Source organism: Gloeophyllum trabeum, assembly GCF_000344685.1.
Source record: "Gloeophyllum trabeum ATCC 11539 unplaced genomic scaffold GLOTRscaffold_00020, whole genome shotgun sequence".
Taxonomy (NCBI): Eukaryota; Fungi; Basidiomycota; class Agaricomycetes; order Gloeophyllales; family Gloeophyllaceae; genus Gloeophyllum; species Gloeophyllum trabeum.
In genome coordinates, this window is record NW_006920429.1 from 179655 (window position 1) to 193616 (window position 13962).

Here is a 13962-nt window from a genome sequence, read left to right on the forward strand (position 1 = left end):
AGCACCCCAGTTGTGGAACTCTTGCCGCAACCTAAACCTGCGACCACTAGTCAGACAATTTCTCTACAAGGCCATTCAAAGAGCGCACAAGATCGGGGACTACTGGCTCCCCATCGCGGGCTACGAAACCCGTGCCATATGCCCTACCTGTGAGGACTGCTCCGACAACCTAGATCACATACTGCTTGAATGTCTAACACCAGCCCGAGTCTGGATGCTTACCCAAGACCTATGGCCAGACTCCTTTGGCCCTTGGCCAGCCCTTAATTTTGGGGCCTTGCTGAGCTGTGGCAAACTTGCAGTGCCACTGCGCGACACCCTGCACCATGACGACCAAGATTCTGATTCCGACTCCACTATCGACCATGAGCCCCCACTCACGAAACCCCACCCCGGGGCCTCCCGGCTTCTTCAAATCTTAGTATCCGAAGCCATCTACCTCCTATGGGTCCTTAGGTGCGAACGCGTTATCCAACAATGAACCCATCCCCCCAAAGCTATTGCCTCACGTTGGTCCAGAGCAATAAACCGTCGCCTTAGCACTGATCACGTCGTCGCCTGTAAACTGAAACGCTCTGAGAAGGAAGTCAAAAAGGTAGTTCGGACCTGGACGCCCGTCCTCGCAAATACAGACCAACTTGATCAATTCTGGGCAGCCCGCCCTGAGGTTTTAGTAGGTATTAGGGCGCCGCGGACTCCCACTCAACGGAAGCTCCAAGCGTTCCATCGAGCCCTACACTCCCCGGTACCCACCGGGGGTCGTGCGTAAATGCATTTTCCCTCGGACCAAACGGTATTACCGTTTGCTATAGTAGACTAAGTAGAGCTGGACCTATTGTCGGTAGCTACTTAATCATATTACTTGTCCAAAAAAAAAAAGAAAAAGGTATCGGTGGTGGAGAGACGAAGAAAGAAGATAGAGATGGTGTAGAAAGGAGGGATAGCAATGTAAATAGGACGGTGTCAGCGTCAGCAACAGTTTTAGTGCGACTTACAAGGGTTTGATATTTTGAGTCGTTCGATGATGAACATAGCATTCTTCGCTCGGCCGTCGCGTAGCGTTGGAAAGACCCCAGACATCCCGGCTGATCGATGCTTGGTTTACCACGGAGTTCAATATATCTATATATAGGTCTCTACCTGCCATGTACGGTAATAGCAGCTCGTGGGGCAGTTATGTGCAATGCAGCACAGGTAGGGCTTCATTGCGAAATAGGGATTATCTCGTATGTTACCAAGAACCGGTGAAACATACGAACCGGTAAAACATACGCGCATTGTCAAGGGCGCTAACTCGAGGGGACTAATCCGTGAGGGAGGCAAGGATCTGGGTGCCACACAGCATGACCTCTGGCGGTGATCCGATTTTCCAAGGACAGACGGCCTGTTTCAACGCCCTCAGCGAGAATTGCCCTTGTCCTCCCATTTTCAAGATCTAAGTAATTTATTGATTTAGCTGAAGGGAGAAGCAGCCGTACTCGCTTACCCTGAGGTGAATGGGTTCTTATCCCGTAGCACGCGACATGAAATCAGTTATCACTCCCCCTGGGACTACCATTGAGTAACTATGTCGCTGATACATATGGATATAGAACAAGGTCAAATTGTACGCTGTCAGGATTTGGCGTAGATCCGAGATATTCGATTATTTCGTCCAAGTCGCCACCCTGCGAAAGTCCTCTCCTCGGCATCTTCCTTGCTTTCAACTATCACTTCCTTTGTCCCCATCCACTGCAATCTGCCCAGTTAACTTCTCCAGCAATCGCTATGTTGGCTTTACGCCGACCATGTAGTTATGATTCTCTGCCGTACCCCACCATGCTACACGGTGACAACTGTGTCGACGGTGCTTGGACTTACTCTCGAGATATGGGATATAATACGATGGAAGCTGTAAGTGGACCGTGATCCTCTTGATATCCTGCCCTCTTACGTTCATTCATCTCTCAGCCACTACTAACCCATATCCATGCCACCCGCAACCAACAGGAGCCCGTAAATAGCACGTGTGGCTCGAGCACCCATCAGGACGCGGTACGAATTTATATATTACAGACATGCTACCCTGCGCGCCAGTATCTACGCAAAACGACTGACTCGATATCTCAGTACACCACGCACCCCGAGGCATCCGGCACGCCTACTTTTGTCGGGTCTTCAACCGGTGCCACATCCCACTACGACTTGGAAGGCCAAGACTGGGATGCCCTCGCCTGCCGCCAAGAGTGGCCGAGACTTCAGGGTGCAGAGATATCTGAGGACTCTACGTTGGCCGACGCATTAGTAGAACGGGTTGTGGGGAAGGTACGAGGGTTTACTCACCTGGTGGCAAGGGATGTGTACCCAATGCTTGGACAGACTGATGAGCAACAACAACCTATCTACATATACGTTGAGCGCTTGCCTACCGCTGTCGCCTCCAGTGGTGTGACGGCTGCACCCTACTCGACGTTGACCGGTGCGCTTGGTGAGTGGGAAGAAGCGAAGGTATGAGTACACACCTATTCTGGTACAATGTATCAATATTGAAGCTCGGATAGATATCTGAGGAGCCATGCCTATCCACTGCCACATCTACCGGCCCCACACTGCCGACCTCCCCTGCGTCTGGTGACCGCACCACCTCACTCCCATCGACACATCAAACATCGATGTATGATCTGCCAATATCATCCACCTGTCATGGAGCATCGGAAGCGGTCCAGGTGTATGCCACCCCCGAGTCGACGTACGCCAGCTACTGCGACCTGACTGGGTCACCATTATCGTCAACAGCTCAGCCAATGGAATATTGTCAGCCACAGGACGGGATCCGCACCGGGGCACTAGAGTCAATTGAGGCGTATGATACTCCCATATCAATGGTGACGCCTGGCGAAGACGGCGGGAGTACATCGCCAATGTTCTCTGCTTCACAAATCACGCCTATGGAAGGGTGGGGAGAGGTACAAACCGGAGAGTCGCTAGCATTTCCATACGTGGAGATCGATAATCAGGTACGAGCTCTCACTCGCAGTCTACCTTCAGATCTGAGCCTCACGTCGTCCTAGTTCCACGGGAACCTGGGAAGCTTCGTACACAGCGAAGACACAGCTGTCGCGTACCCATACAACATCGATTTGCAGGATACGCAAAACGTCGACCACGTCGTGTTCACAGATGCGGGCCTCGGAGGCACATGGAATAATGGAGAGGATCAGGTGCGAGCGCACCTACACAAGTTTCTAACCTTGCGTGTTCATTCTGTGTCTTCTAGATCTACATACCGGAGGCACGACAAGCCCCGGAGGATTTGTCGTATATCCCTATCAGAAAGTGGCCACCACATCTCACTACCTCGCTTCGACAGCCTTTATACGAGGCGGAGGAGGTACGAGCTGACTTACGTGCGTTGTCCCCGAGGTACTGACTAGCGTTCCGTCAGTTGTATGCGGCGGTAACGGATCCAAACCAAGTATGGCCGGCACAGGGGATAGGGTCTTCTCGTCATACACATGCGGCCTATAGTCAACTCCCGGAGTTCCAGCCATTGACACCTGAAATGAGTCAATCGACGGCTCCCGGGAGCTCATCTAATGAACTCACCGAATTTTCGGAACAACAAGCCAAAGAGCCACGGGAGAGCGTCTCAGCTTTCCCGCAATCAGTTGCTGCACCATCGTCATGGGGTAAATCCACTTCCCGTGGCCGACAGGGCATCTTTCGCTTTTATCGTCCGCCGCAGTCGACGGCAGAGAGGCCAGAGTCGCTTGTGCCGGTCCGAGCCCCAACACCGAAACAACGGAAACGACCGCGAAAGATTGAAGGAATCATCTCGATTGGTGTCAGAGACAAGTCCATTCGACACCGTTGTGTATTTAAAGGCGTGTCCGTCGATGTGCTCGATGGAGACAGCATGGAGGGGTGGGGACGTCGAAACGACATAATGTTGCAAAGATACGAAGGCGAATACCAGCCTTGTGTCCTCGAATTCAAAGTACGTCTCGTCCTCTCGCGATAGCAGAAATAGTTGCTTACCGATCGTTAGTACCGACAACACGGACAGGCCATACGCGTCAATCTAAACGAAACCAACGATACGATCAGAGTCCGGGACTTGGCGCGGATGATTGCTCGACATTTTGGGCGTTGGTGTAGGGAAAGCGATGTGAGCTATATCGTATATTTCTGGACCGGTCGGCTTGCTCACCTGGTGATAGGCCCAGAGACGAACTGTATGCCAGCAACTAGGGCATCCATCCGACCAGTCTGGAGTGTGCGAGTGCGACCGTGAACCGACGCCGATGGAGAACATTATCTTGACGAGCATAGAGCAAAGGGGGAACCACTTTACGGGAGTATTCGTGGACCGGTGAGGAGAGAAGGATGTTTCATCGTCGACGGGGAGATCGGCTGTTGAGAGAGGCATCGGGGGTGGCGAGAGGTCAATGGATACGGCGCGGACTCTGAGCATAATAGTATTCGTATCCGCCACAACTTTAGGGTGGCTTACGACCGTCCAATTTGAGGGTTCTGACTGCAATGGAAACATCGTTATGTGACTTCGCCGTCGTGTTCGATACCCATGAGAGCATCAGCCTGTCATATACAATAGAGGTACAAACCTCACAATTCATGCATCCAAAGATCTCGAATCGCGCTTCTGTTGCAATGAGTAATTATAAGATGAGACCGGAGACAACTGGTGTCGGCAAGCGCCTGAGCCATCTGAGGGATGACAGGAGGCAGGACCGCTGGGGGTAGGATCGGTTTTTATGACTCTGTTCCCCATCTGATAAGGCACGCCGCACGGTGCATCCGGAGAGAAAGACCGTTCGGTCGGCGATATTCTGACCGTTGAGAACGAATTCAAAAGATGAAGGTAAAGACCCCTGACATCCCGGCTAATCGATGTCTCGGTTTACCGCGGAAAAGATATGGGCCTACTGTAAGCTTATATAGCCCTCAACCATGCACGGTCGACCGGCATAATACAAGTACTAGTCATAGATGCGCCACCCATATAACTCGCAAGAGCTGGTCATCGCCCTCATCAAAGGTCTCCCGCTCGACCGTTCTCACAAGACCCACAAACATGGATCGACCAATGTAGAGCCACGTGAACGCCACAATGAGCATGACAACACCGATGGCGAGGACAGGCTTAGTTAATGTTTATTGAGTCCACGGGATATGAGGTAGGCAGGATGATGAGGACAAAATTGAATGCTCAGAACTTAGAGAAGGGGACTGGTGGAATGGCCAGGACTTGACGAGAGGGCCGGATGAAAGGGCACTGGGAACGTTAGTATGCTACGAGCCCGGCCACGGGAGAACGGCCCTCGTCGGTAAAACCTGAGAGGTTACGTCGTCGTTCTGCCACGTTGCTGAAAGTGGTACAGACTCACGACTCGGGCCCGAAGCGGCGAACCACTATCGGTTGGACATAGCTTGAGTTGACTGCTACAGACACAGACGATGAGATATCGTCGAACTACGAGGAGGTCAGTATCGCGATGCAGACCTGGTCAGCGCCTGATTCTCATCCAAAGCCCTAAGCCACTCGCACATAAGCATTTCATTATCCTCCGCAAGCGCATAGCACAAGCGCGAGCTCGCCATGAACGCTGTCGCCGCCGTCATAAACTGCGCCGCACAGATCTACACCAGGCACATCAATGTCAGCCTCTTCCCTACTGTGTCATATGGGGATCAGGTATGACGTGCGCTGGACGGAGGCAAGGGACTGCGCGGAGGAGAGAAGCGCAAGCATAAGGCGAGGCCGATGCGCCTGGAGGCCGCGATGTTCCTTTCTCGCCACACGTAAGGTGACGAGAGACCAGCAATGGCAGGCGATTCGCGAGTAACCGTGACACAGGAATGAAATCCGCCATCACTCTCTCATTCCGTGTGCGGACTATGTGTTGACCCATGTAAGTAGTTCCGGACGCATCCAGGACGCGGAAATATACTTGTCCATACCTCATTTTGTGCCCAGCCTCGCCCCTCTCGCGCACCAGCTCCCCGAAGTCGACGTTCAAAAGGTCAGTTCAGAGCGGAGATCGCGATCCCCGCGATGACCTCAGGGAAACACGGCCGCCCGAGATATCCGGGTCGCCGCCCCGCACCCTCGCCTCGAGATTCAAAGCATCAGAAAATACGCGTTAGCCGACCCGCGAGGCGCATCAGATTGACTCGCGCACTGATATTGATACCCTTCAGCAACGTGTTAGCGCAACAATTAGCGCGGACGTTGTGGGTCCTCGATTATCCTTTAAGCGAGAGGGTGCGTACGATTAACCTTGCCTCGTGTTACTGAGACATTCGTGATATGGTCTGCTAGTATCGTCCATATGACCGCTGCGATCGAACATCGACGCTAGAGCCGCTAGACGCAGCCCTGAGATGCAAAACCAGAAACAAGTATGCTATGCATGCATGTCGATCGGTGGAGCTTTTCTGTATGTTTCGAGTTTCCAACTTTACCTGACGATGCTGGCGTTTCAAGGACATGACGCCATGGAACACCGGGAAAAGCAGGAGTAGGGCTTGACGTGGAGGCCGCAATGAACGTCCAGGCCGCGGAGATGAAGGTAGCGAATTTTCGGTCATCTGCTGCCGGCGGAGTGCTCGGTGAGGGGCCGTACTGGAACAAGGGCGGACAGATGAGTTGTGCGGCTGCTGAGATGAATATCTGGCCCATTGTGGTCGGATGCAAGAGAACGTCGCCTTCGAAAGAGTCAGGTGATTTCTAACCCATGCCCAGTCTCTGCCGTGTCACAGATCAGCGAAAACCGAATACGTATTTGCTCTGAAACGCTCGATAGGCCTCGGCCTTCGTACTAGCAACCATTTAACTTCCCCGCTGCGCTATACGTTCCATGTCATCGATCCCTATCTCATCTCCGAGGTCTGAAGGATTTGACGAGTCTCGGAAGGGTTTTCCAATAACGAGGCGGTGGAGAACAGCCATGCAGGCGCTGCGATCTAAGTCAGAACGGACAACCTCCAGGCTTGGAAGACAACGCGAAACGCTCAGTGCAGGGGGAAGTTTCGCGGTCACCCGTACCGAGGCCGAGGTCCTTCCTTCGTTTCAGAGCAAAATCATCTATAGCAAAAGGCATTCTGGCGTTTATCGATACGCGAGGAGGCAAGCAGTCGGAGAGTCGCCCAGCCAGAACAAGGCAGCATAGATGAGTCATGTTGTGCGCAACAGTATATTTCGGGATGTTCGTATATGACGCACTGCGTTAGAGGCTAAGTAAGGCCGTTGCGGGGATGCATGGTAATTTTCGACAAGCTTTGAAGCACCGGAGATGAAGCGACGATAGACGGCGCGGAACAGCAGCATTGGAGTGTCTCGATCACCCGCACCGAGGCCGAGGTCCTTCGTGCGTTTCAGAGCAACTGAACTTACAGTACAAAGTACTCTGGCGTTTATCGATAACGCGGGCAGGCGAGGAGGAGTGGAAAGTCGACTGAGGCTACTCATCCAAGAACAAGAGCGCCTGGATGAGCCCGGGTGTACGGAGCGTTATATGTCAGGATGTTCACACATGACGCACCGGAGTCAGATGAGAATCAAACTTATGCTGGAGAGAGTTCACTCCCAAGAGAGCCATACTCGGGTTATAGACAGCTGTTCGGATGTCCCCATCATGGTGCATCTCGACAGTAGTGTTCCCTTCCCGGATGAATAAAATTGCGACTGTAAGTGAGAGTTGAATAATTATCGTCCGAGAAGTTAAGGCGCCGCCGTTGCCGCAAGTGAAACAAGAAGGGCTATATTCGACGGCCATGAAGAACAGCGACAGCGTTATCGTTTCACCGTCCATAACATGGCTTGCAAGACTTGGAGGACTCGCTCATTATATGACCGCAAAGTGATAGCGACATGAAAAGACGAGATTACGTCAGCGATGCTATCGAGCAATTCAGGCCGTCACGACGGCAGTTATACTATAGGCGTGGACACATACATCTATAACTGAGTTTGAAATATAGTGCGGAATCTGAATATTTCGGCCTTCCCCGGCCTTGTCTCGCTCGCGTAAGTCCGTCTTCCCCAGTCGCTGGCAGTCAGCGTGGCAGTCTACCTGTCGAGCCTGTGGTACAGTCTTACCACAATGGAGCCGACAGATCCTGTAGAGTCAGCACCACCCGCACCTCGTAAGCGTGGACGCCCCAAGGGATCCAAGAATGGGCCCAATGCGAAGAACGTTGGGCGTCCTCGGAAGGACGGACAGCCTCCGACAAGGCGTCTACCTGGTAAGTCTGCATATGGATGCTATCTAAACTTCAGGTTACTGAAGTATACTTCTATTCCCAGCACAAGCTACCCAAGGAGCAGGTCAGAGCAGCCAAAAACAGACCGAACAGCGCGTTCCGGGTAAGCTTTGATTTCCATCATTCCATTCTTCAGACTTACTCACGCCATCTTCCCGTGTACTACACAGACCATAACGCCCACCTGCCATCGGAGACCCGGTCCACCGCACCTCCAGCACCTCCGTCCGAAGAGTCCGCACCAGATGTGGTGCCCATCCCGGCGACAGAATCAGCAAGTGCGGCTCGAACACCCGGCGCGTCAGTGGAGGGAACCTTGGCCCAGGCAGAATTGCCTGGTCTGCAGCCCGGCGGGACCCCACTGGATGTGCACTCGAGTGCACAGTCCGGCACGCGGTTGGACATACCGCCGGATACGGCCAATGCGAGTGCGGCTACGAGCTCAAGCGGAGTCGCAACAGATCACACGATCTCGGACGATGTGAGGGCTTTAAGCCTACTCCCCGCCACAACCTTGAGTGCAACGGGGTTACACAGAGACTTACAAGAAATCGATGCAGTTGGTGATGGTATGTTATGCTGCATTATCACACGTTTCTACGAGGCTAATGATATACTAGATACTGGTGGTGATGGCCAGTTTGCTCTCGAATCTCGACAGTCATTGCGTACGGGACTGCTGCTCTCAATTAACTTATATTGATGTTGTCTTCGCAGCATTGCGACTAGATGTGTCAGATTCTGTGCAAGACATAGCGGAGGAGGCGAGTTGGGGTATCGAGAGTAGCCCCGACTCTGGGGCTTTCAGTTGGGAGGAATGGTCAGGTACGTAAATCTGTGCTCTCTTCGGTTGCACATACTAAAGCTATTCACAGAGGAGGTTGATGGGGATTTGGAGGATGATGAAGATCTCGAGCATATTTTAGGTCCCACCAATGATGACGGTAGCATAGATGAGGATGAATTCATCCCTGTGCCCGATGACGACGAGAGCGACAGTGTGCGATTCGCAAACACGCCGCGAAACGGGTCACACGGTCGCGTACCCAGATCCTCCATCCCAACGTGGCTCTTGGAGGACTACGCGGACGTGCGGGAGAAGATACAGTCCGAGATGCGGCGCAATCCCACAAAGAGACCAACATGCTATGACCGGGCGACCTTCACGGAGGGATCCCCATTTCCATTCTTTGCTGCCGACCGTAAGCATCAACCCATGCCGCAGGATTTCTACCGCCCAAGCTACTTTGTGTGGCTTCCGCACCTGCTTGTTTCTCGGATCCCATGCCCCGCATGCGCAGCCGCTGGCCGCAGACGGTACGGCGGCGACATTGTCTTCCTCCGCAGCCATGGCTTCCCGAGGTCTCCACGTCGTGTCGTGGATATAGACCAGTGTATTTATTTGATAGGTTTTCGATATCAATGCGGACATGAAGAGTGCAAGAGGACGTTCACAAGCTGGAGTCCCTCAATCATCAATGCACTCCCCCGTGCTCTCGCATGCCATTTTGACTTCCATCTGACGTATCGCGGGGGTCTTACGGACCGTGTTGTTGCCTTGATGCGATCCTCATTCCAGCATGGCATGGGCCCGACACCATTCGCTGACATGATACGGACTCACCATCTGCGCCGATATGAGAAGCTGCATGAGCAATACCTCGAAATTGTTCTGGCGCGGCTTCAGACTCCATTCACGGCATATCTATCAAAATTTAAACCCTTTGGTCTTTTTGATGATCGTAGCGGTTATGCTGGATTCACGCCATCACCAAATTACTTTCGCCAGTTCTATGTGCAGTACATCAACTCACATGCGAAGGAGATGGACAAGTATACCGCCATGCTCTCGGGCAAGATCCTGGTCATTGACCATAGCCATCAGGTATGTTTGGCTTCCTTGATAGTTAAATCATCTTGAAATTTAAGAACCATATTCCAGGTTCCGAAACACCTGGGCAAGGTCAATGGAGTTCCCGTATTTACGGCGCTTCATACTTGCACAAATGAATTCAATGAGGTCCGAACTATGGTTATGACACCTTCGAAGGCCCACAATGAATATATGCCTGCGCTCAGAGAGGCCACGCGGTCGCTCGAGATGTATGGGCATGAACCCGTCCAGCTTGTCTTTACCGACAATGTGAGGAGCGATAAAGCTGCACTGGAGGCGATCATTCCATCCTTGCGGGAAGGAGTGACTCCTGTGGCGGATCTGTCCACACTTGCACCTCTGTCCGTTCCCCCTGACTGGGAGGTGATTCTCTTATCCTCTGTTTATCAGATCAATACACGGTTCAATGATATTATGGACGACATGGGCCCAAACTCGAAGCTTTATACTGCTGTTGATATGGAATGGAGTGTTGACCGTAGCAGTGGCTTATCAGGTCGGGTAGCAGTAATATCGGTGGCATTTAATGGGATCATCTTGCTTATTTGGGTATGTTGTTCACCTCTACTCTATGCCTGAATGCTCATTATACAACTTCCAGTTGAGGTCTTGCCTGCGGAATGGCTGCTTATATCTGCCATCTGCTTTGTTGGCATTCCTCCGTTCTCCCTCGGTGCTCAAGATAGGGGTCAAAGTCACAGCTGACTTAAAGCGACTGTTCGAGAACTGTGGCTTCCAGGCCACTATCGATGCACCATTTCGGGGTGCTGTGAACCTAGGTGCTCTGGCAAAGATCCGTAATCCTTCGATCAAGGCAACCACTGGCCTTGTCGAGCTTGTCGCTGTGCTTCTACGGCAGCACCTACCAAAGGACGACACAATCCGAGTCAGTACGGACTGGGACAATGATGTAATGAGTGAAGCTCAGCAGCAGTATGCAGCTCTGGATGTATATGCCAGCTGGGCTGTTTTCAAGGCTCTCGAGACACGAGATGACGGCGAGCCAGTTACTGCAAGCACACCTGGTGGTACACTTGTTACGCTGGTTGCCTCTGATCATCGCCCAGTTGCACAGGGACATATTGCCCTTGATCGACCAAAGAAGGTTGATGGTGTCAATGTTTCACCGAAGCGTGTGGTGGTTATAATCACCTCCGTTCTTGTTCCAGGCCACCTTATCCCGAAGGAACTGCTGCCAGGCAATGAGGATAAACCACTTTATGACTTCCCGTCGCCTCCATTCACTTTGCTGTGCAAGGAACGGCACTTGCGGACTCGAGCGGCATCAGAGACGCAGCCGACACATTCAGTCACGACTTCAGCAACTGAAAATATTTCCGCTGCTCTAGTCGAAGATCACGCGTCCGAGGAGATAAACGACAACACCTCCGACGATCCTTATCAGCCTTTCCAGAGCCTTGTGCATGAAGATTGGGATATGTGCACTGAGGGCATGAACACATCTGAGCAAGTTGTCGAAACTTCTGCTAGTGATCCATCTGCTCAGACTCGTGCTGATGCTCTGGCTTCGGATGAACTAGGCGTCGCCTGGGAGACTCTCCGGGGACGCGTACTCGGGGACATATTCCATGTTATGCATGAGTTCAAAATCTCTGTTCACCACGGCCTGCGAAGACCGTTCTCTCGTGCACTTCGTGATGCTTTCTTCATCCCCGATCCTGAAGACAAGGCTATCATGGAGACTTTCCTAGAGGGGCGAAATACAACATGGGATAAGATGCTGTTATTCCATTCACGATGGCTCTTCCAACGAGTGAAGCGAATCGTCCCGCCTGCCGAAATACTGTTGCCACGAGTTCGCAACGTGCTGCAGAAGTTTGGCCCACTGAAAGACTCAATCACGGGGCAGCCGTTATTTAACGATAGGGCATGGGACACCTCAGGAAATGTGTTGGAGAATATCCGCAGAGGCTATTACTCTGACCCGCCAGGAGTGCAGCTGTACTTCATCCGAGGGAGAGATAAGTACGGTCTCATGCGGTACAAGTGCTGCCGTGGAACAAATGCCATTGAAGGTGGTGTACATCAGAATATTATCCGATGGTTTGGATCATTTAATGCTGCACCTGAGTTCGCCCTCCAGCTGCTTCGGGACTATGTACTGTATCACAATTTGAAGGTACGGATTTTTCATGTCCCTGGAGTAAATAATTCTGACATTTGTTGATTAAGGTCGGGACACTCAATCGTACGGGTGTGCCGTATGTAGGTTCGTTTGATATATGGGTAAAGAATCGGATATCAGCATTGCTTGATATCACATCAAGCCGGTTCGAATCTCTCCCACTCAATTTCGGTCCGGGCGGCTGGGTTAACGGAGACCTCTATGCACCATCAACCGAGGTCTTTGGCATCCTGGCACTCCCCGATTACAAACGCCTTGAACTAGGGATGCTGCCATATCATCACCAGTTCGCCATCGAACAGAAGATCCGCCACCGGCAACTTGCATTCCGGCAGAATGCCCGGATCGCTATACTGCCCGTACACACTAGCAACGAGCGTGCCTTATTCAAGCTGCTGATTACAGGTGTTCACGGCTGCTTCGGGGCTCAGAAGGAGCCGCAGTGGGATCTCCTTGCTGTTGAATGGGCAAAGCATGCCAATGGGACCACTATCTTCTACAAAGTAAGTTCATGGTACTATTCTACATGTTCGTGGCCTAACATCGCCACCCATAGCTCAAGGAGCATTTGAAGAGCTACTGGAAGACATGGGGAGAGAATGTCAATGAGAAGAAATCAATCCAAATCAATCAGGCCGCGTACCAAGAGATCTCAGCCCGTCTCGAAGCTGACAAGCCCAATGTTCCGCGACGACAGGCAGCACACCCGGTGCCACTAAGGAAGCAAGTCAAGGACAGCAGTGACAGCGGGGGGCAAGGCGCTCACGGCATCAAAGACATCGCAGACGAATGGGACGTGGGGCGACTGTTGGGCGCGCACTCCATCAGACAGTCAGCGATACACTTCAATTACGGCGAAGGGGACTTACCTCCGCCGGCTCCTCGACCGCTCGATGCGCCGGGCAGCCCGACTCACCCGCGTAATGCTACAAAGCGTGTGCGCGCAGACAGTGCAAGTACCGCGGAACGGCAGCGCATGCTCGTGCGCAAGCGCAAGAAGCGAGCATGTGTCCGCTGCAACCAGACGAACTGCAAGGGTCGTTTCAAAGGGCGTGCGTGTGCTCCCGTCAGTCCAGTGCTTTATCTGTTCAAAAGTTGGTAGCTCACCTATTCGCGCAGGACACCGACGACGACGAAGATGGCAGAGGGCAAGCGGGTCCTTCAACGTCCCGGTTATAGGCACAGAGCGCCGGGAAGTTGATGGACGGAACCTGTGCCCGAACTTTATGTTACCGAGATCCTTGATATCTGAATGTATCTTAGCATATTATAATTAGAGCCATATTCGTACCTGGACGTCTGGGATGCAAGACCAGGCCTTCCTAGTCAATTCAGGACCAGGAAAGCCGTCTCGTCTTGCTTGCACCCGTACTCCTCCTCCTCCTGCGCGATTTAATTTCTTTAATTTCTTTAATTGTTCTAAATCTCCACACCTATAGTACATAAGCCGTCACGACGACGCCGGCACACTCGTGAGTACCTTCGTTATCGTCACGGGCGGCCCCTACTTACTGAAACCGTTAGGTTCTGGCCAGGCCTCCGAGTGCGAGTGATTGGGGAAGATTTGCATACTACGCTTCCAAGGCTCGAAAGATAATCCTTGACGAACGGTCCGATGAAATCTATGATGGCGTTACCGCTATTGACATGGATATCC

At 52.4% G+C, this 13962-nt stretch overlaps 3 protein-coding genes across 3 annotated transcripts in view; all 3 read left to right on the forward strand.

Annotated features, from left to right (window-relative positions):
- GLOTRDRAFT_28074 (RnaseH-domain-containing protein) overlaps nucleotides 1-472 on the forward strand; it is a gene marked incomplete at both ends in the record, with an annotated part of 1677 nt that extends 1205 nt beyond the window's left edge. The window contains 2 exons of the mRNA XM_007872799.1: nucleotides 11-301; nucleotides 371-472. Of these exons, the coding sequence (XP_007870990.1) occupies nucleotides 11-301; nucleotides 371-472 (393 nt within the window). The remainder of the gene's footprint in view (nucleotides 1-10; nucleotides 302-370) is intronic.
- A 1346-nt stretch (nucleotides 473-1818) lies between these two features.
- On the forward strand, nucleotides 1819-4355 carry GLOTRDRAFT_133879 (uncharacterized protein; the record flags this gene model as incomplete). Its single annotated transcript, XM_007872854.1, has 10 exons — nucleotides 1819-1893; nucleotides 1951-2034; nucleotides 2110-2304; nucleotides 2359-2487; nucleotides 2541-2996; nucleotides 3051-3200; nucleotides 3257-3370; nucleotides 3425-3976; nucleotides 4028-4147; nucleotides 4200-4355. 10 exons carry the CDS (start codon nucleotides 1819-1821, stop codon nucleotides 4353-4355), a joined length of 2031 nt encoding a protein of 676 aa, XP_007871045.1.
- Nucleotides 4356-8105: 3750 nt separating this feature from the next.
- GLOTRDRAFT_133880 (uncharacterized protein) lies at nucleotides 8106-13484 on the forward strand (the record flags this gene model as incomplete). Its single annotated transcript, XM_007872855.1, has 11 exons — nucleotides 8106-8247; nucleotides 8309-8368; nucleotides 8436-8834; nucleotides 8886-8933; nucleotides 8983-9090; nucleotides 9141-10150; nucleotides 10208-10708; nucleotides 10761-12299; nucleotides 12353-12808; nucleotides 12862-13371; nucleotides 13425-13484. 11 exons carry the CDS (start codon nucleotides 8106-8108, stop codon nucleotides 13482-13484), a joined length of 4833 nt encoding a protein of 1610 aa, XP_007871046.1.
- Between the last annotated feature and the right edge of the window lie 478 nt (nucleotides 13485-13962).